At 41.5% G+C, this 21,342-nt stretch overlaps 2 protein-coding genes across 2 annotated transcripts in view; both read left to right on the plus strand.

Annotated features, from left to right (window-relative positions):
• The window catches only part of MAP1C (methionine aminopeptidase 1B), a 266,196-nt gene that overhangs the window by 232,002 nt on the left and 12,852 nt on the right, over positions 1-21,342 (plus strand). The window lies entirely within an intron of this gene.
• LOC149580050 (uncharacterized) lies at positions 11,884-15,713 on the plus strand. The gene is made up of 5 exons (XM_089815584.1): positions 11,884-12,209; positions 12,332-12,851; positions 13,905-14,113; positions 14,450-14,547; positions 15,427-15,713. The coding sequence occupies exons 1-5, from the start codon at positions 12,004-12,006 to the stop codon at positions 15,711-15,713; spliced, it is 1,320 nt and encodes a 439-aa protein (XP_089671710.1). The 5' UTR covers positions 11,884-12,003.

Raw genomic sequence — 21,342 nt, forward strand, 5'->3', positions numbered from 1 at the left:
TCAGTAACACTACCAGCCCAATCTGAGTCTGTGTACCCATGTAAGTCCAAGTCAACTCTCTCATATTTGAGCCCAAGGTTAAGAGTGCCTTGTATCTCATAATTTGTTTGACTACAACTAGGTGAATCTCCTTTGGCTCACACATAAACTGACTTAAGGCATTAACAACATAGCAAATATCAGGTCTTGTATTTACCAAGTACATAAGAGACCAAATCATCTGTCTGTAAAGAGTAGAATTTATGGAGGGTGATTTTGCAGCTGTTTCCTTAAGTTTGTGTAGATTAGTCTCCACTGGAGAAGACATAGGTCTACAGTTCCACATTCCAAATCTCTTCAAGGTGTCTAATGTATACTTTCTTTGATTAAGTATGATGTCAAAGTTTTGCCATACTTCTAGTCCTAGGAAGTAATGAAGGAGTTCTAAATCTTTTATTTCAAATCCTCTGATTAGATCTTTCTTGCATTGATCTATAAGATGATCATCACCTGTTATTAGTAAATAATCAACATATAGTATCAAAATTATCATATCATCTTTATCCTTTTTATAATATAGATTTGGATCAACTTCATTCTTGGAGAATCCTAAACCAAGAGAGATACTTATCAATTCTTTCATACCATGCCCTTGGAGCCTAATTAAGCCCATAGAGAGCTTTCTTGAGCTTGCAAACAAAGACTTTAAGGTCCTTCAGGTTGTTCCAAATATACCTCTTCTATAATCTTTCCATTCAGAAATGTTGTTTTCACATCCATCTGATGTACTTTCCATCCCTTCGATGCTGCAATAGCTAGAACTGCTCTTACAGAGGTGTATCTGGAAACTGGAGAAAAGGTTTCTTCATAATCAATTTTCTCCTTCTCTTTGGCTACAAATCTGGCTTTATATTTTATAATGCTACCGTCAAGAGCATGCTTGATTTTAAATATCCACTTAGAAAAAACAACAGATTTTCCTTCAAGTCTTGGAACAATTTCCCAAACATCATTCTTAATAATGGATTGTTATTCTTCCATTATAGCATCCTTCCAAGCTGTATGTTTAATAGCATCTGAAACATTGGTTGGTTCTGATTTAGATAAATCACTCATGTTTGTTGCATAACTAGAAAACCTTTTGGGTCCTTTGCTTTCTTTGAAGGTTTCAGATGGTGCAGCGAAGTCTTGTGCTTCCTCTACAGTCTTAATAGCCCAAAGTGGTCTTTTCTTAGGATTTTGAGTTTCCTCAAGATTAAGATTTTGAATTTCATCTTCAATCTCTTCAACGTTCTCCCTTTGAAACTCAAATTCATGATTTTCTTCAGAACTAGGTATATGTGTAGGATCTTCAAAACTAAGGGCTATTTTGAATGCTAAATCTTCTTCAAATATTACATCCCTACTAAGTTTAATGTTTTTCTAACCAGGTGTGAAACTCTATATTCTTTTAATGTTTCACTATACCCAACAAAAATGCCTTTCTTCCCGAAGGAGTCTAACTTAGTTCTATTTTCTTTTTGAAACATGTATGTATACTGGGCACCTAAATATCCTAAGATGGCTTATATTTTGTTTAACCTTAGAAAAGACTTCTTTAGGAGTTCTATCTCTAAGGTGGGAGTGAGGACTTCTGTTTTGAATATAGACAACCGTACACGAGGCTTCTGCCCAAAGATAATGTTCTAAATTTTGATCAAATATCATAGCTCTTGTTGCTTCTATAATTGTTCTATTCTTCTTTTCTGCTACCCTGTTTTGTTGTGGGTTATAAGGAACAGTATACTCCCTCTTTATTCATGCTTCTTTACAAAAATCTTTAAACAAATCTAAAGTATATTCCCCTCCATTATCAATCCTAAGAGTTTTAATTTTGTGTCCTAATAGGTTTTCAGTGAAGGTTTTGAATTCTTTAAATCTCTTAAGGATTTCTTTTGATTCTTTACATTTTAAGAAGTAAATCCATTTTTTCCTAGAGAAATCATCTATCAAAACTATATAGTACTAGAATCCTCCAAGAGAAGGAACAGACATACGTCCACATAAATCCGAGTGGACTAATTCCAAAACATTGTTAGTTTTTCTAGTGCTATCTTGAAATGGACTTTTGGTATTCTTACCTAGAGTGCATCCTTTGCATATGCTTGAATGATCTTTATTCAACTTAGGTAAACCAGTAACCATCTTCTCCATAGTTGATAAGATTTTGAAGTTTAGATGTCCTAGCCTTCTATGCCACATTTCGTTTAAATCAACAGCTTCATGAATTAAAGCTTGAATAGGTTCTATGTTTAATTCATACAAGTATCCTTTTTTTTGACCAATCAACTTTGATTTCTTAAATGAAGAGTTCTTAGACCAAGTCATTACTTTACCGTTTGTGAATGCAACATTATGTCCATCATTTTCAAGTGCTGTAACAGAGATTAGATTCCTCTTTATTCTTGATACATAGAGTACTCTTTTGAGATGGAGAGAAATACCTAACTTCAGTTTCAAGGTGCAGTTCTCAATTCCTTTGACTAAATGAGTGGAATTATCACCAATGGTAACTTCACCATTAACTTCTTCTGATATTAAGTCTAGTACTTCTTTGTATCCTATAGTGTGTCGAGATAATCCACTATCAATTACTCATGCTTTGTTTGATACTTCATTTGATAGTGTATAATACAATACATGTTTCTCAAGATCATAGTTTTCTTCTTTCCTAGTAATGTTTGTATAGTTTACTTGTTGCTTTGTATTCTCAGGGCAATTAGATCTATAGTGTCCAAATTTTTCACATTTGAAGCATTTTATTTTGGATAAATCTCTTTTAGGTTTGTCATTTCTTTGATTACCCTGATCATAGTTTTCTTCTTTCCTAGTAATGTTTGTACAGTTTACTTGTTGCTTTGTATTCTCAGGGCAATTAGATCTATAGTGTCTAGATTTTTCACATTTGAAACATTTTATTTTGGATAAATCTCTCTTAGGTTTGTCATTTCTTTGATTACCCTTCTTCTTCTTGATGTGTTTCTTCTTACCTTTATAGGAATTTGTGTTGAGAACATGAAGTCCTTGATCTCAATTTTCAATTTTCCTTCTTTCTTAAGTTTCCTAGATTCTTGTTGAAAGCAATCTCCTTTAAGTCTATTGAAGTCTGGAAGATTGTCTCTACCACTTACTCTTTGTGAAAATGCTTCCCATGAATTTGGTAACCCATCTATAGCCATAAGTGTTAGCTCTTTGTCTTCAATTATGGTCCATAAACTTGCAAGTTCATCTCTTACACTAGCCACCCTTAGGAAGTATGAATTCTTAGATTCCCCCTTCTTTATCTATATATGATTTAGTTACCTTTTTAGTGCAAGGGTTCTAGTTGCATTGTTAACCTCATATGCATTTAATAATGCATTCATCATATTAAATGTTGTCTGATGTTTCATTAGCATAAGTACTATTTCATTTTTAACTCCATCTAATATGATTTGCATGACTTCCCTGTTTCCTTTACTCCAGATAGTTTTATGAGGATCAGCATCAAGTTGCTTGGATTCTTTATCAACAAACTATTTCCCATCATTGTCTTCAAGAATCATCGTAATTTTGAATTTCCAAGCAACGAAGTGTTCTTTTCCATCAAACCTGTCTTTGGGTCTAATTGTGCTAGCCATTGAAGGTAGAAGGATGTTGCTAGATATTTTAAATCGAATTGTCAAGTTGCAAATCCTAGGTTCGAATACGAGAGCTTTGATACCATGTAAAGTCTGCAAATTCTGAATAACTGAACCTTACAATGCCTTTCTCTACTTGTTGAAGATTGTTGGCTTAAATAAGTGTTTACTATTTACACTTAAGTTTACTTAGGTTAATGCATTATTTTATTATTTATTTATTAGTCACCTAGGAGTATGTGCACTCTTGTGAGTTGTCATGTTGACAACACAAGAGTTCGTACCTCTTTTATACACATGGTGTCTACAACACAGGAGTTAACACACTAATTAAGCACATGGTGTCTACAACATCTCCACTTGAGATACACCTCGTCATTCTTATCCTATCATCCTAGAATGATGGATAAGACGTGTGCTTAGTTGTCATGCTTATCTTATCTCCTGGCTCTTTCTAGAGACATTCTAGGTGCTTCTTGAGAGGCCTTTATATACAGGAAATCCTAGTGTGTTTGAATATACAATACAGAGAAATGTATGAGGACATACTCTGATATATTGATCATACTCGTTTTTGGTCTACAGTTGTGCTTGTGTTCGAGTTCTACAATTTTGGGTGAATCTTGCCCTAAGGCAAATTTTTACATGGTATCAAAGCTATACCAAATTCTTACATGGTATCAGAGCTCTTAGAGAATTTCTCTTCACACAACCATTCGAGACCATTCTTGCTTCAGCACCTCAACCTAGATCCAGAGTATCGTAGTCATTGGGAGCGTCTAGAGCCAAAGCGGACCTTGCCATTGCATTTGGCGCATCGATTTGGTGAATTTTGACTATAATTTTACCTACCTTAGGCATAGTCAAAATTGAGGCAATTTTTTTTGCAAACCGGCACCCGAAGGACCAATTTGTATAATTGGTATGATCATTTCAGATCTGTACATTTAATTTTCAGATCTGCATTTTTTTCATCTACATCTCTGCTATTTTTTTCGGATCTGCATTATTTTCTGAAATTTTTTGGACCATCGGGCCATAGGAGAGATTTTTTGCAGGTGAAGATTGGTGATTGTTGGTGCAAATTAGATATTTGCATCGCATTCAGAAGGTCAAAAAACCCCCAAATTGGATTTTGTTTCATCCAAATCAGACATCTGAGGCAAAATCTAGAGTCATTTGATTTTTGGAGTTGTGATGGCGGTGATTCAGGAAAAATAACAGTAGAGGCGATTTTCAAACAACGATATCTCCCTCATATGGACTCCTTTTTTGCGAGCAATTTTTTTTGTTTTGGGGTAGAATTTCGTGATCTACACATTAGTGCAAGTGGTTTGAGATCTCTGTTTCTAAATTTTTCTACAATTCATAAATCCTGATTTTTGCCACTTAAAATGCTTAGTACAGGCTCATTTGGACTCCAAATCAGGTTTCGTTTTTTTTGAAAGTACATTTTTTTTTTCTAGTTTCCAAATCTGTAATCATATTATAGGTTCTATAGACAGAAATACTGCTTTCAGAAATAGGCCTAAATTGGCAAGTGGCTACCAAGTGCCTAAATCATTCATTAGGGGGGCGGTTCTTTGATTCTTTGGGGTTTCATTAATTGATCTCATGGAGTCTTGTCAGATATGTCAGTCTCATATTAGACTACAGTTGACAACAAGGAACTATCACAAATTGAGTGCTTTAATACTTGATCATCTAAGAGACCATCAAGAATTGCTTCCTTATCTCTATTCATTGCCACCACATTTTAATTGGACACATCTTGTGCACCTTCGTCACTTTTTGTATAACAATATGAGTAAGGAATCTTTTGCTCCTCTTAGAATGACAAGTATTCCTTATGATATTTGGATGTCTATTTGGGAAGCATATGAAGATCCATGTGTTCCTCCATCTCCAGAGGACATTCTACATCCAGTCACTCCAGCTATGGTTTCTTCAACTCTTGACGTGATCACACCTCCAGATGCTCCTGTTGCTCCTACTGATTCTGTTTCAGCCACAGATGCTTCAGATTCAATGCAACAGGACACTTTATGTCTTCCTACTTTACCTTCATGCGACGACGACTTCTAGCCATTGCAAGCTTGTTCATGGAGTCTCACATTGAAAATGTGGGAGACATCCTTGATGATATTCGTTATCTCCTTAATGTGAATTCTTCATCTATTGTTAGAGTGACCGATTCATGTAGTTCAGCACAGCAGGGTACACTTTGTCTTCGAGTTCCAGCCTCAGGTGATAACTTCTTGACTGCTATTTCAAGTTTGTTCGTGGAGTCACACATAGCAGACTTGGGAGACTTCTTTGATGATATACCGCTTCTCTTTGATGAGAACGATACTTCTACAGTTGTTGCGAGGGATCACTCTTGTCAGTCGACTGATGGTCCCAACGGTGTTTCTGTAGCTAACGGAATGATTGTCGTCGGTGTTTTGTATTTTGTAGCTGACGGATAAATAGTTTGTAGCGGACATAATGTTTGTGGCCAACGGACTCCTTCGGGAAGGTTCGGCGGATAGTATTTATATCCCGTCTGGGATCATTGTAATTCATCTTCTATGACTTATCTTATGAAGCATAATGTATGTCTAGCATATGCGAATATAATTCTGCTATTCTGTTCCATTGTCTGTATGCGTTGATTTCTTCACCAGTATGGTAAACATTTGGCGTCGTTGCCCGATGGACCTGGTACGCAGGCAAGCGGATATGAATTAAATGCCGAATCAGTTGAACAAGAATAAGAATAAGTTGAAGGAAAAGGATGAATTACGCGCAGCACAGGAAATTTTAATTTGGCACAACAGGCTGAACGCAGACGGAGATTTCAGCAAGTTACCGACGGACACAAAAGCACTGAAAAATTGTTAGAAGAGACTCGACAACGGCTCGATTTGGTGGAAGAAGCGAGGGAGGAGTTTCTGAACCTGCATACGCCACAGGAAGAGAATTCTGACGAAAGGAGATCGACTCGCACGGCTCGAAGTGTCGAAGGAGCACGAGCGTGGAGTGACCTCTTCATCCGAGATATACTTCCAGAACGAACAGCTTCGGTTGACGAACCCTCTTCGCCAAACAGCGCGGAAGTTGAAAACAGCGCGAGTTTTGCAAATAGCACGGAAGTCGAAAACAGCGCGGGTGTGCAGAACAGTGCGGATGTTGGAAATAGTGCAGGTGTCCAGAACAGCATAGGTGTTGGAAACAGCGCAAGTATTCAAAACAGCGCGGGAGCTCAGAATAGCGCGAGTGCTCAAAACAGCGCAGATACACAACAAAACCCTCAACATACAATGATAATGGATGGTCTGAAAGAAAAGTTGCCTAAATTTGATGGTGATGAAGCAGTTGATCCCATTCGACATTGTAAAACATGTGAAACGATCTAGAGGGAAAATGGCATAACAGATACAAACGAATAGATCCAACAATTTCCTGCTACCCTACGGGGTGTTGTGATTGATTGGTTTACTAATACTGATCCACAAAAGTTAAACAGTTGGGATAACATTAAGGAGTTCATCGCAGAATTTCAACTTCTGCACGACGATAATGAAATTGTAGCAAAGATATTCAATACCAAGCAAAAGAAGAATGAAACAGTACGAGTCTTCGCCAGGAGGTTGAAGGACTTAATCAGTAAAATGGAGAATAAGCCGGCAGATGGGCTCCAGAAAAGATGGTTCATTGAAGGCCTTCACCCGAAGCTGTGGAAAAAGATGAAGATCGTGCCACCATCGACATATACTGAAGCATACAAGCGGGCATTGAACCTCGAAAGTGAACAGGATACAAAGAAGAAGAAGACTAGCTCATCTGATTTAGATGACGATGAGCCTTCAGGAGAAGATAGCAGCGACGATGAAGGCAGCAGCAAGAAAGTCCGTTCTCTTCAGAAGGACATGCTTCGGATGATGAAAGAGTTCAAAAACATGAACAAGGAGACTAAGGGCAATGACCTATGGTGTACGAAGTGCAAGAAAGAAAGCCATACGAAGGGATCCTGCCAGAAAGACCAATTTTGTGAGATTTGCCAGATTATGGGACACTCAGTAAAGGAATGCCCTTTCAATTTGAAAACAAGAACACTGCAACAAGTGAATCTGACACAGGAGGCATTCCCGTCAGGAGGGAACGGGAACACCAGTACGAAAGGTGCCACATCGGGTGGATACAAAAACAACCGGCGCAACAACAACAACAATACCGGCAACAACAATAATGGCGGAAGGAGTTGAATTCAATATGATGCCAATGGCCAGCCGATAGTTGAATGTCACGCATGCAATCTGTGGGGTCACTTTGCCCGAGAGTGTACAAGGGAAAACACACCGAAGTTATGCAGATGGTGTGGACCTGGCGATCATGACGATGCTAAGTGTCTGAAGTCCGGAGTAAACTTGATTACTGTCGGGATGGATGAGGAAGAAGTTCTGGCAATCACTCGGAAGCAGGCAAAGCTATACCCCGATCCGACGGAGGAAAAGAAGAGATTGGAGGAAGCACGAGCAGAGATCCAGAGAGCAACGCAGATAGAAACGGCACTCCTGAAAGACACGCTGAATACCTTCGTACGAAACTACGCAGAACAGAACATTGTTGGGCAAATATTGCAAGCCGAGACACCTGTCAGGATAAATGATCTGTTGCTCACTATGCCTCAGCTCCGATCGGCACTCACAAACATCGTTCCCGCTGCTCAACTACCAGGAGAACATGGAAGGAAGCAGGAAAGTGGAGCAAGTACAGTGGACAAAAAGGAGAAGGAAAGTGGCGCAAGTGCAAAAGATCCGATGCTGTTAGCTCTTTCATCCGAATGTTATCCGACAGTTGTTGAAATGGGCATTCTCGGGACTGTGCTAACGGACACGATCGTGGACGGAGGGTGTGGTTTCAATGTGCTGCCAGAGGATACCTGGAAAAAGTTGGGACAGCCAACATTGTGGCCACCTACCTTCCAGTTGTTAACAGCCGATCAACATGGAATCAAGCCATTGGGAGTACTCACAGTGCAACCAGTGACGATTGGAACACAACCATTCCTGTTGGACTTTGTCGTGATCCCACTAAAGCGGAGAGGATATGATGCTATTCTGGGCGGGGGCTGGCTGATACAAGCCAAAGTAAAGCACGATTGGAAGAAAAATACTTTATCACTCAAAAGCAAAGGCCGGAAGTATGTCATCGATCTACACACTCAGATGGTTGGAGAAGAAGCTCTATCGTCGGATTCCGAAGGAGAAGACAATGAGAGGAGGCAGAGTATGGAATCTGATCAGGAGGGAGTCCTACGATTGGAAAGAGATGACGATCTGGATTCAGTAAATGGTCTTTACCACTGGCAGATAGAGGATTACAAGCTCTTTCCAAGTTGTAATATGCTAAAGATCGACGAAGGTAAGAAAGAAGAAGGAAATGAATGTCCGAAGGAACACAAAGAAGCTGAAGGAGGAAATGAATGTCCGAAGGAACATAGAGAAGCCGAAGGAGGAAATGAATGTTCGAAGGAACACAGAGAAGCCGACGGAGGAAATGAATGTCTGAAGGAACATGGAGAAGCCGAAGGAGGAAATGAATGTTCAAAGCAACACAGAGAAGCTGAAGAAGGAAACGTGAGTATGACTGAAGCTGAAGGACAGAACATACAATACGAACCCAAAAGAAGGAAAGATTCTACTGTACGACTGTGCAAGAAGAAAGTATTATGTCGAACCACAGATATAGCAGAAAGGTACCAGCAGCAAGGAAGGCACATGATACGATCTGCACAGGCAATAAAGAGGAAGGGTTCAATAAAAGCTGTAGCAGTACAAAGTGAATGTGTTATTGACGGACATAAGGGGCAACTGACGGAGTCCATGGTAGCGAACTTCGGGAACAAACTGGGCAATATGGAGATGACACAGAACAGGCGTAGCAGGTTTCAACTCAGACAGTGTGTGTTGAAGTACGACAACCGAAATCAGATCAAACCAGGCAAGTTCAAAGTTAAGTGGGTCGGGCCATATCAGATCCGGGAAGTAGGGGACAATGGAGCAATAAAATTATGGACTTTGGATGGACAGGAAGTGCCTCAAGTGGTGAATGGCTCGAAGCTGAAGGTATACCACGGCCGAAAGACTTCTGCGTCAGAAAATGGCCTTCGAGCAACCCCTTCGTTGTTGCAGATCGACAATGCCGATGGTTGAAGGGAAAACTGACTTTGCTATTGAAAAATAAATAAATAAATAAATTTTTTTTTTAAAATAAATTTATGAAAAGGAAAAGCTACTGTACGGTTTTTGGAAGGAAAGCTACCGTACAGTTTTTAGAAGGAAAGCTATTGTACGGTTTTTAGAAGAAAACTTGCCGTATGGTTTTTGGAAGAAAAGCTACCTGCGTACCGTTCAGTTCCCTCATGTTATAAATTTGCCAAGTGTACGGTTTTTCCTATGTTCCCCGAGGACGCGTACCTAGCCTAAAACCCCTCGTTTTGGGGACGGGGACATCTCGAGGACGGGAGGACGGGTATGGGACGTCCCCCAGCCGTCCCCAAATTCCCTTTTTTTGCAGGGGACGTCCCCGAAACTTAGGGACGTGCTCGGTACGGAAAGGGGACGTCTAGCTGTCCCCCGATCGTACCGGGTACGGCCAGCCGTCCCCCTTTTTTGCAAGCTCAAAACATTAAAAAAAAACATAAAAAAAACATTTGTGTCTTTTTTGGTCGGCTAGTGGGCCCCACTCCAAAAACCCTAAAATGTATGTAACTCAACACATTTAAATTGTTTTAACCATTCTTTTGGTTTTCATTTTATGTTGCAGCCGGCTGAAGTTTTCATTTTGCAAGTAGAGGAGGTAATAGTTTTGCTTCCAAGAGTTTGACCAAGGGTTTGATCTTCTATTTTGTCCACCAAGTAAGTATAAAACTCTTTGTGCTTTTATTTATCAATTTTTTAATAAATTTGTAGTTTGCAAAGTCTGATTTTTTTTTATTTTTTCATTGTTTCAGCTCATATATCTATTCAATTGCATATTTAAACACAATGAGCAGCAGTGGGAGTACAAGTAGTAGTAGTGAAGAAGAAAATGTAGAGATTGATGTTGTTAGTAGTGACACTAAGCAAAAACCCAATCCTAAAGCTGATTTGTTTAAATGCCCTTCCGACATTATGAAGAATTTTGCAAAGGTTTCTTTCAATAGGAAAAAACCTCTTCTCCAATATGTCACACCTAAGCCAAAAGATTAAAAAAAATTCGGGAGGGACTTGGGTGTGAGATTGTCATGTTTGTCTGGATGATTTTAGGGGCAGGCTATACAAGAGTGAAGTCAAATTTTTTAGGTGTTACATGCCAAGGAGTCAAAGCTTGTCCTAACCTAACTGATGAACAAAAATTAGAATGTTAAAGATTGCACTTAGAGGCTGAAATGGAGGGGCAAAATTTGACAGTGACATCACCATCCATTCTCTCACAATCATCTAGGCATATTTCATCCGCCATTGGTACTAGTGGCAGCCCTAGTGGGTCTAGAGGGAAGAGAAAGATAAGTAGTAGTGAGAAGGGCTCGGTGGAAAGTATGTTTAATGCACAGGCAAAGAAGTGTGAGGCATCCATTGATAGATTCTTTGTTACTAATGGTATCCCATATAATGCAGCCCGTTCCACTTATTATAAACAAATGGTGAAAGATATTATGAGCATGAGTTCCTCATTTGTGCCCCCCGGTGAGCATAAGCTACGAACCACTATCCTAGATGAAGAGTACTCAAAGGTTGCTTTATTATTTGAGAATATGAGACGCACTTGGGTTAGGACAGGCTGCTATATTGTGATGAATGGGTGGACCGATGTTAGACATCGGCCACTCATCAATATCATTGTCACATCCCCTGCTAGCTCTTATTTTTTGAGAGCCATAGATTGCTCAGGAAAGAAGAAGGATGCAGATTTTCAGTTCACCATTTTGCGAGATGCCATAGAGGAGATTGGGCCCTCTAATGTTGTACAGGTTATCGCAAATTCTGCACCTGTGTGCAAATCAGCAGGTTTGATGATAGAGGGTGCTTATAGGCACATATTTTGGACCCTTGTTGTGTTCATTCCTTGAACAATGCATTGAAGGACATAGGGAAGATTGAATGGGTGAAGCAAGCGGTGCTAGAAGCTAGAGAAGTGCAAATGTTTATTTGCAACCACCACACTTCACTTGCTCTATTCAGGTCCTTCTCTAAGAAGGAGTTTCTCAAATCAGCCGAGACAAGGTATGTCAATTATAATTATAGTTTACTTTTAGTTTGTTTTAACTTTAAGTTATTTAAAAAAATTATTTATAAGTTTACTTACATGTGATGCTTTTTGTTTTAAATTTTAATCATTAATGTTTAAGTTTAAATTTTTAATTTTTAATTGTTGCTATAGGTATTGCACATATTTCATCTTGATGGAGAGGATGATTGAGGTGTATGAGGCCCTTCAATTGATGGTGGTGAATCCAGAGTGGGGACGATGGTCTCATTCTAAGTCCACTGAAGGAAAAGCGGTGAGGCAAAGGATCCTTGATGAGAGTTGGTGGTCCACAATGAAGTAAGTTGTTGGTTTTTAAATTTACTATTAGTCTTTTGCTTGCTGATTTTCCTACTAATAATCTTAAAATTCTTAAAATTCTAATTCTGATTTTTTTTTTTTTTGGCATTTTGATCTTGCAGATACATTTGCTCTGTCATAGCACCCATTGTTGATGTCATTAGATATGCTGATACTGATGCTCCTAATTTAGGAGAAATCTATGAGACTATTGACAGCATGTTGGGTAAGATGAAGAGAATTGTTGCGGCAAAGGATCCTACATTGGGCTTTTATGAGGAGCATATTAGGCCTATTGTGACGGGGAGGTGGAACATAATGAATACCCCACTTCATATGGCAGCATTTGCTCTAAATCCCAAATGGTATGCACAGTTGGGTGGAAGGGGCCTCCCATGTGATGATCCTGAGGTTATGGATGGCTTCACAAAAGCAATTGATAAGATGTATTTAGCTCAAAATGCCTCTACTCTTCGTGCACAGTTCCTTGATTTCACCAACCTTCGTGGCCCAAACTTGGGTAAGCCACAAGCAAGGTTGGACAGAGTTGTTTTGGCACAGAGGGATCCTATTGGATGGTGGACTTGGCATGGGAGAGATACACCTGAGTTAAAGATACTTGCCGATCGCCTCCTTTCACAGGTTGCTAGTTTTTCAGCTGCAAAGAGGAACTGGTCCACATATTCATATATCCACTCTATCAAGAGGAATAGACTTACCTCTAAAAGAGCGGAGAAGCTAGTGATAGTGCATCATGCTCTTCGACTTGCCGATCGCCAAACTCTAGAGTATAGGCAGACACCAGCTTTGCGATGGGATGTTGAGCCTGAGGATGTGGCCCAGATAGATGAGGATGACATAGCACCAGGACTGGTTGGGGTTCCATTAGATGAGACTACGCTTCCTGTGGAGGATGACAATTAGGAGGATTCTGATTTTGATGCCATGGATTAGTAGAGGCAGAATAGGAGCAGCAGTCTGCTTCATTTTCTATGTTTTGCTTTTTATGTTGAACATGAACATGATTATGATACATTGATTATATGATACTTATTACTTTATGGCAGCCTATAGCTTTGGGCATATTTTGATTTTGATTTTCAGATTTATGATTTATCATGCTTATCATTATGAGTCTTATGATATTGACAATGGTTAATAACTTAATGTTCATTGTTCAGTGTTCTCTGACATTGTATTAATATGCATTTTGAGAATTGGATACTAAAATACTAAATAGTAAAATGCTAAAATCGGATATTATTTCATAGATGGCATTCAAATGTTGTATGTTATGGTTCTATAATGTTTAAATGACATGCTTTGTGCTTAGTTTCATATGAATGACATGTATATTTACAAATTTCAATATATATACTATATTTTAAAAAATTTCTATATATATAGCCGTCCCCGTCCCCCCCCTGTCCCCAAAATCGCCAAAAAAATTTGCCGGGAAACCCATCTCGCCGTCCCCCACCGTCCCCGTACCGAAAACTTGGGGGAACATAGGGTTTTTCCCTTACCTAGAAAGTGTATGGATTTTATGCAGTATGGTGTACGGATTTTGAAAGGAGCTAAAATGAAGACAATGTACGGATTTTTGAGCTTTGAACAATACGGGTTTTAATGTATGATGTACGGATTTTATAACAATGATGCACTGTACGGTCTGTTAACTCATTACCCATACAGAAGATTTCCATCATTCCTACCGTACGGATTTCTTCTATAGAAGCAGTGTACGGATTTCAGTTACTAGCCATTGTACGGTTCCTGAATTTAGCACGGGGTTATAAAATTTGGTTTCCGGCAAATTCATTATTGAATGCAAGGTACAGATTTTTAAGAAAGCAGTGTATGGCCTCTTCCTTATTAGTCACAATACAGAATTGTGGAGCCAGGTAATTGTATGGATTACAAGGTGGTTTTTCTAGTGTATCAGTTCTAGTCGGATTCAGCATACTATGGTCCCTGTACGGCTAATCATTGAAGGGCATATAAAATACCACCGTATGGATTCAGGGAGGGAAACTGTTGTACGGATTTGTGGTCTTCTAGTGGTACGGCTTTGTTATTTGATTTTCCTTCTAACTTCTTCAGAGTATGGATTTTCAATCTCTTGCATGTACGGATTGTGAAAATCATTTCAAGGGTTGCAATTCACCATACACGTGTTTGAAAGAATTCTCCACTGTATGGATTTTCAGTATAATATGGTGTACGGGTTTTGCATAAAGGATAATTATGGCATACGACTTCTACCTGTTATTGCATTCACACTTTGGAGGACGTTACAGGATATTGCATAAGAAAGGAGTCGATACGGTGGCAGGATGTATGATGTAGCTGTACATTGGTAGCACAGAAGAGTGACAGGAGGTTTTCTTAAAAAATAAAAAATAAACGTCGACAAATCAAGAATGCTTAGAGATGATGCCACAAGGTAGAGGAAGAACCAACGATTGCCAAAAAGAATTTCAAATTGGCAGAAAATGACAGAAATGGTGTGTTCCGTGCAGTTTTGTGTGGGTTTCAGAGTGCTAATTTGGTCTTGGCGGCAAGGACCCCACCGGGACCCCCAGTCGTTGCAGATATCAATCGTGGGAGTCTGACCAATTGAGAAGATTTGGAGCTGCTGTAGGCATGGAGTGTCTGTGTACCAGAGGCATTGCGAGTAGGTGTTGGCCGTGAGGCTGTCTTGGTGGATGCGTAGAGAGCTTGGGAGGAGCTGATCATCCAGTTGAAGGCAGTACAGCGACACTTCGTTCAGTGTACCCGGAATTGTAATGCAAAAAGCGGCACAGGTGTCTATCAGGGTCAGATGTCAGATTGGCTAAGGTGGCAGTGTTGAAGACCAGTTAGTCAGTCAATGTATTTTGGTGGTTGATTTGTCTCAGAGATTTTGTAATAGTCGTCAAGAGATGACTTTTCTTTTTGGGGGGGATGATGTCGTCCGTAGAAATTGTGTATCAGCCGACGGGTCTCTTCGGAAAGGTTTTTGTTATGTAGTGACATGTATGTGGCCGACGGACTCCTTCGGGAAAGTTCTTCGAAAAGTATTTATAACCCCTTAGGGAAGCATTGTATTCAGGAGATCTTATCATTCAAGCATAATGTACTAGTTGGCATATGCGAATAATAATAAGAATTCTGTTGTTCGTGTTCGTGTTCACTATCTGTGTGCGTTTCTTAATTAATCTATGCGGTAAACAAGCAAAAGAATACCCGGACCCCACCAAAGAAAAGAGGAAATTTGCGGAAGCACGGGCGGAGGTTGAAAAAGTATCCCAAGCAGCAACACCTTCGGATACCGCTGGCACTTCAGCGAAGAATTCCGCAGAACAAAACATAGTACGGCAAATTTTGCAAACGGAGGTACCAGTAAAGATAAATGATTTGCTCCTCACCATGCCTCAACTCCGATCTGCTCTATCAAATATTACGTCGGTTCCCAAGTCACCGGAAGAATCAAGTCAAGGGAAGGAAAAGTCACCAAGCTGAGGGAAGGAAAAGGAGATTGTTGTAGGCGAAGACGACTAGATGTTACTGGCACTGACATCCGGACGGCACCCTGTAGTCATCGAGATGGGGATCCTTGGACATGTTCTCACGGACACAATAGTTGACGGAGGGTCCGGCATAAATGTATTGCCAGAAGAAACCTGGAGGAAACTTGGACAGCCGACATTGTAGCCTCCGAGATTTCAACTGCTGACAGCCGATCAACATGGCATCAAACGGCTGGGTATTCTCATGGCACAGTCGGTAACCATTGGCACTCAACCGTTCCTGATGGATTTTGTGGTGATTTCGTTGAAGAGGAAAGGGTATGACGCCATCCTGGGCTTCGGGTGGCTTATCAAAGCAAGAGCCCAACACGACTAGAAGAACACCTTATCACTGGAAAGTAAAGGCCGCCGATTTGTCATTGATCTGCATACCCAAATGGTAGGGGGAGAGGTCGTGTCATCAGATTCTGAGAGAGAGGAGGATGAAGGCAAACAATGGATGGAATCGGATTAGGAGGGCATCCTCCGATTGGACGGGGGATCAACGGATGACGACTTGGATTCCGTCAACGATCTCTACCACTGGCAAATGGAGGACTATGAATTATTTCACAACTGCAATGTTCTGTCGATTGAGAACGAATATTCGAAGGAGTTTACTGAAGTAAAGGAGGGGGGAGGCACCATTGGATACTACACCCGCTCATGCATTCACTGAAGGGGAGACAATCAAGTATAATGAACTATGCTGCAAACAATGAATTTGGGCACAAGGCAGAGCCGAAGAACATACTAGTCGGAGATAACTGGGATCCAGTACTCAAAGCTGTGGCATTCAAGATATTTCTGGAATACAAGGATGTGTTTGCATGGACATACAAGGACCTCAAGGGAGTACCGCTAGAATTATGTGTGCACCGCATCTCGCTGATGGAAGGAGTCGTACCTGTACAGAAGCGACCCTATAGGGTGAATAAGAACTATGCGGCACGGGTTACGGAGGAAATCAACCGGATGCTGGAAGCCGACATTATCTTCAAGGTGCAGACCAGCGAATGGGTGTCGCTAATAGTCATCTCATTGAAGAAGGATACTACTTAGATCTAGATATGTGTCGATTTCAGATGCCTGAATGCAGTCACGATCAAGGATCCTTTTCCGATTCCATTCACCGACAGCATTCTAGAGGTCGCGGGACATGAAATTTACTCCTTTATGGATGGGTTCTCCGGATACAATTAGATCTCTATAGTGGAGGAGGATAAGTTGAAGACAACGTTTGTCATCGAAGATGGGGTCTACGCGTACAATCGGATGCCATTTGGGTTGTGTAACGCACTGGCCACATTCCAGCGGATTATACTGCATATCTTCGACAGAATGTTCGTGGGAAACTTCAAAGCCTTCCTGGATGATTGGTCAATATTTAGCATCGAGGACGGACACCTGGCAGCACTTGGTGAATGCATGGAGAGATGTCGCAGAGCGCGGCTGGCGTTGAATCCTAAGAAGTGCAGATTCATGGTTCTGCACGGAAGACTGCTCGGACACATTGACTGTAAGGAAGGGTTAAAAACGGACCCCGACAAGGTGAGTCATTCTTGAAATGCAGCTAGTGATTAATGTGACAGAGGTAAAGTCTTTTCTCAGGCATATAGGTTATTATAGGAGATTTATTAAAAATTTTGCCAAGGTGTCCCAACCGTTAGATAAGTTAACCTGCAAGGAAGAATCATTTAGATGGGATAAAGAGCAGGATGAGGCATTTGAAGGGCTAAAGGTACAACTGGCTATGGCACCCATCTTGGCATATTCGGACTGGAATAAAGAGTTTCATGTTCATGTGGATGCCTCCAACTATGCGATCGGTGTGAACCTGGCACAGACTGGATCACCCGATATACTTTGCCAGCCAGTTGTTATCAAAAGCCAAGCAGAACTACAACATGACTGAAAGAGAAGCGTTGGAATGGTCTACGCTATGCAAAAATTCCATCGTTATTTGCTTGCTACACGGTTTGTGTTCTATGTTGATCACCAGGCCCTCTTGTACATGATTAATAAACCTGTCATCCAAGGGAGGATCAGCAGATGGCTACTCCTGTTGCAAGAATTTACTTTTAAGATCATTGTCCGACCAGGTAAGAAACATGTCAACGCCAACCACCTGTTGTGGATCAAAACAAGGGAACCAGCGGAGGGTGTGAATGACGACTTCCCTGACGCGCAGCTGTTTCAGATTGGGGTACTGGCGGAATGGTACAGGAGTATCGGTGAGTACCTGTCAACAAGACAATTTCCCATGGGGATGTCACCAAATGATAGGTGCAAGTTGATAATCAGGAGTCGCACATTTCAATTGATCAATGGATTGCTCTACAAAATGGGGCCGGATCATATTCTTCGGCGATGTGTGTTGGAAGAGGAGATAGCGCAGGTGTTAAAAGAAGCACATGAGGGTCTCGCTGGCAGACATATGGGACCCGACACCACTGCTTGGAAGATATTGCTTGCAGGTCTCTGGTGGCTAACGGTGTACAATGACGCGCGGGAATGGGTTGTCGGATGTGACACTTGCCGACGGGCCGAGAAGCCGCTAAAGAGAGATTTCATGCCACTTAACCCCTCACATGCGCAGGAACTTTTTGAGCGATGGGGATTAGATTTCATTGGACCACTGAGGGTGAGCAAGACTCGACGGTGCCGGTACATCATTGTTGCAATGGAGTACCTGACCAAGTTGGTGGAGGCACGTGCATTACCAGATAACTCGGCCGTCAACACTGCGAAATTTATTTATGAACAGATCATTACCAGGTATGGAATCCCGTTGCAATTAACAAGTGATAGGGGAGGTCATTTTGTTAATCATCTCATCCGCTTGCTCACCACCCAGTTCAAGATTTATCATTCATTGTCAAGTCCGTATTATCCAAGAGCAAACGGACAGGCCGAGGCTACCAATAAAATCTTAATATCCATCATCTACAAATCTTGCGCGGTTGAGGGTGTTGATTGGGAGAAAAACTTACCCGCCGCCCTGTGGGCTTACCGCACGGCGTACAAGGTGACGACAGGACACACACCATTCCAGTTAATGTTTGGACAGGAAGCGGTAGTCCCAGCGGAATTCATGATCTCGAGTCTGCAAATAGTGTTGGAAAACAAGTTGGGTGAAGATGGAAGCTTACAAGAGCAGTTAAACAATTTGAATAAGCTGGAGGAGAAGCGATTGCTGGCACAGTGGGCGACGGAAGTGGCACAAAACAAACGCAAGGTCTGGCATGATAAGCATCTGAAACATAGCAGATTCCAGTCGGGACAATTAGTATTGAAGTATGATGGTCGCAATGAAATCAAGCTAGGAAAATTCAAGGTGCAGTGGGTTGGACCATACCAAATCCGGGAGGTTGGCGACAATGGAGCAATCAAACTATCGACGTTCGACGGACAAGAGGTGCCTCAGTCAGTTAACGGATCTAAATTGAAAATATACCGCACAAGAAGGGTATTGTCGTCGCCCAGTGCTCACATGAATCCTCCATCGTCATCATTAAAGGATTGTGAGGCGGCGACGCCAAATAGAGGTACCTTTGTAATTTAATTTGAAAAAAAAAAAATTGGAAAAAAAAGTTTTTAAAAAAAAAAAGAGGGAGCCCCGCGGGCAGTCTGTCCGCGGGTGAAAAAAAAGTCCCGCGGGCAAAGTTTGTCCGCGGGTTAAAGAAGCCCCGTGGGTAGAGTCTGTCCGTGGGTTAAAAAGAGAGTTCCGCGGGCAAAAAATAGAACAATCTCGCACACTTCAACCTCCAAGTCACCAGCCGCGGAGCTCGTCCTTGTTGTGCACCATTGGATTCAAAATCGGCATTGCTACTGTAATTTATGATGAACTAATAGGCACGGCGATGGATCATCAGCAACAGGAGGGTCATCATGTTATGAAATTTACCTGCCAGCGTAATTAAGATCACCATTTCCAACTTGCCGTCGGGGGAAATCAAGCTTGGTAGCGGAATGGGGAGTCACGGGTGAGAAATCAAACTCGCATCTGGTCCGACCGGTTGAAAAAGTTTCTGAAGACACGTTACAGCAAAAACCTGCTGTAATACTTCTGGGCGACCAATTAGATTGTGGGGAAAGAAGTGATTGCTCCTGCTGAGAAACGTTTCATTTTCCTTTCTCAAATGAATTTGTGTGGACATCGGCAACCGGTGGGATTCCCTTGGAATTTTGCATATTCACCGACTGGGTTTCAAATGCGCAGGGTTCTGTATGGCAGGTTCCCATATTTTATATGACAAGTTCTTTTGGCTTTCCTTCTCACCTGCCCGAGTATGATACTTGTTGTGGTGGCGCAGTGTCCAGTGGTGTGAAGATGCGATGTGGGTGATAATGTCGCACGAAAGAAGAGGGTTTGGTAGTAGAGGTGTTCCATCAACATTATGCATCAACATCTGGTAGAAGAAAAGAAGAGCCACGTCCAGCAGGTGATTCCTTGTGCATAGCAATAAAATTGATAAGCTAGCCTTTCTCTCCCACGGAGGGTGGGTGCGGACAGTTTTTCCGCAGAAGGTAATTAAGCGGCACTTCGTTTGTCTGCTACGGGAGTAAGGGGGGAACTGTATAAGAAAGAAGATGCCATTTTTTTTCTTTTTGCATGGAATCAGCAGGCAAACGGAAGCCGTGGAAGAGTCAGCTAGCAGCAAATATGGAAAAGAATTCAAGAGTTTTGGCATCGGGGATTCGAGTTGCAGGCCCCTCGAGTTCTAGTAGCAAGAAGCAGAAGACCAAGGAGGAACTCACTTATCTCACCATCCTGTTTGAGAGTCTTGTGGGAGTGAATGTCGGAGGTGGTGGTAGGAGACCCCAGAGGCAGATCAGATTAAACAGATTCTGATGCGGGCATAGGTACATTGGGCCATCCAGGTTCCCATCTTTTCCATCCGGTTGTTCGAATCAATATTGCGCACCATGATAAAGACATATAGCGCCCAGAGCAAAACAAGTACATTCTTGTACAAGAAGCAGCTGATGACGGTGTCCTTTAAACCTAGAGATTTCACTAGGGTTTTCGGCATCACTGGCCCCGAAGGGAGGAAAGTGGAAATCAAGAACCATAAACTCTCACGGGAAATGGAAGGAGCATTGGATAGATCTAGTGTGCCGGGATCTTACACCCGTGGAGAGGGATACAGCGGTTCAAGGATCAAAGTGCAGAGGGCTTCACAAGGACTTTATTCGAGAGGGTCACTGGCGGTGCATCATAGACGTCATCAGGAGCAGGTTGACAGGTGCCACTCGAGCTTTAGATATAGCATTGCCGCAGGTTGTGTTTATGAATGGTATCATGCAAGGAGTGGTATATGATTGGGCCTCAGTCCTGGCTGACAGGATGGAGGAATTTATGACCCTTCAGCAGCGAACATTTTTTATGCCGCGCCATGCCATCAGGCTGTTTCTGGAGGCTGCAGCTAGCCAGATTCCATTGGATGATTTTGAGGCTCCTCCAATGGGCAAGTTGGCATACGGGGAGCCTCCTATATTCTATTGGCGACACTTGGAGGTGTCAGCCGATTGATGGTCCCGTAGGTGTTTCTGTAGCCGACGGAATGATTGTCGTCAGT

This window comes from Cupressus sempervirens, chromosome 1, assembly GCF_028749045.1.
Source record: "Cupressus sempervirens isolate cs-2001-9-10 chromosome 1, ASM2874904v1, whole genome shotgun sequence".
Taxonomy (NCBI): Eukaryota; Viridiplantae; Streptophyta; class Pinopsida; order Cupressales; family Cupressaceae; genus Cupressus; species Cupressus sempervirens.

Excerpts from the sequence above, each read along its gene's own strand:
- LOC149580050 (XM_089815584.1), top strand. The coding sequence starts at position 12,004 with ATGTTTAAGTTTAAATTTTTAATTTTTAATTGTTGCTATAGGTATTGC. Across the intron at positions 12,852-13,904 it reads CCGATCGCCTCCTTTCACAG|AAGATTTCCATCATTCCTAC; the intron begins GTTGCTAGTTTT and ends TTACCCATACAG. Across the intron at positions 14,548-15,426 it reads AGTCGATACGGTGGCAGGAT|CAAAAGAATACCCGGACCCC; the intron begins GTATGATGTAGC and ends GCGGTAAACAAG.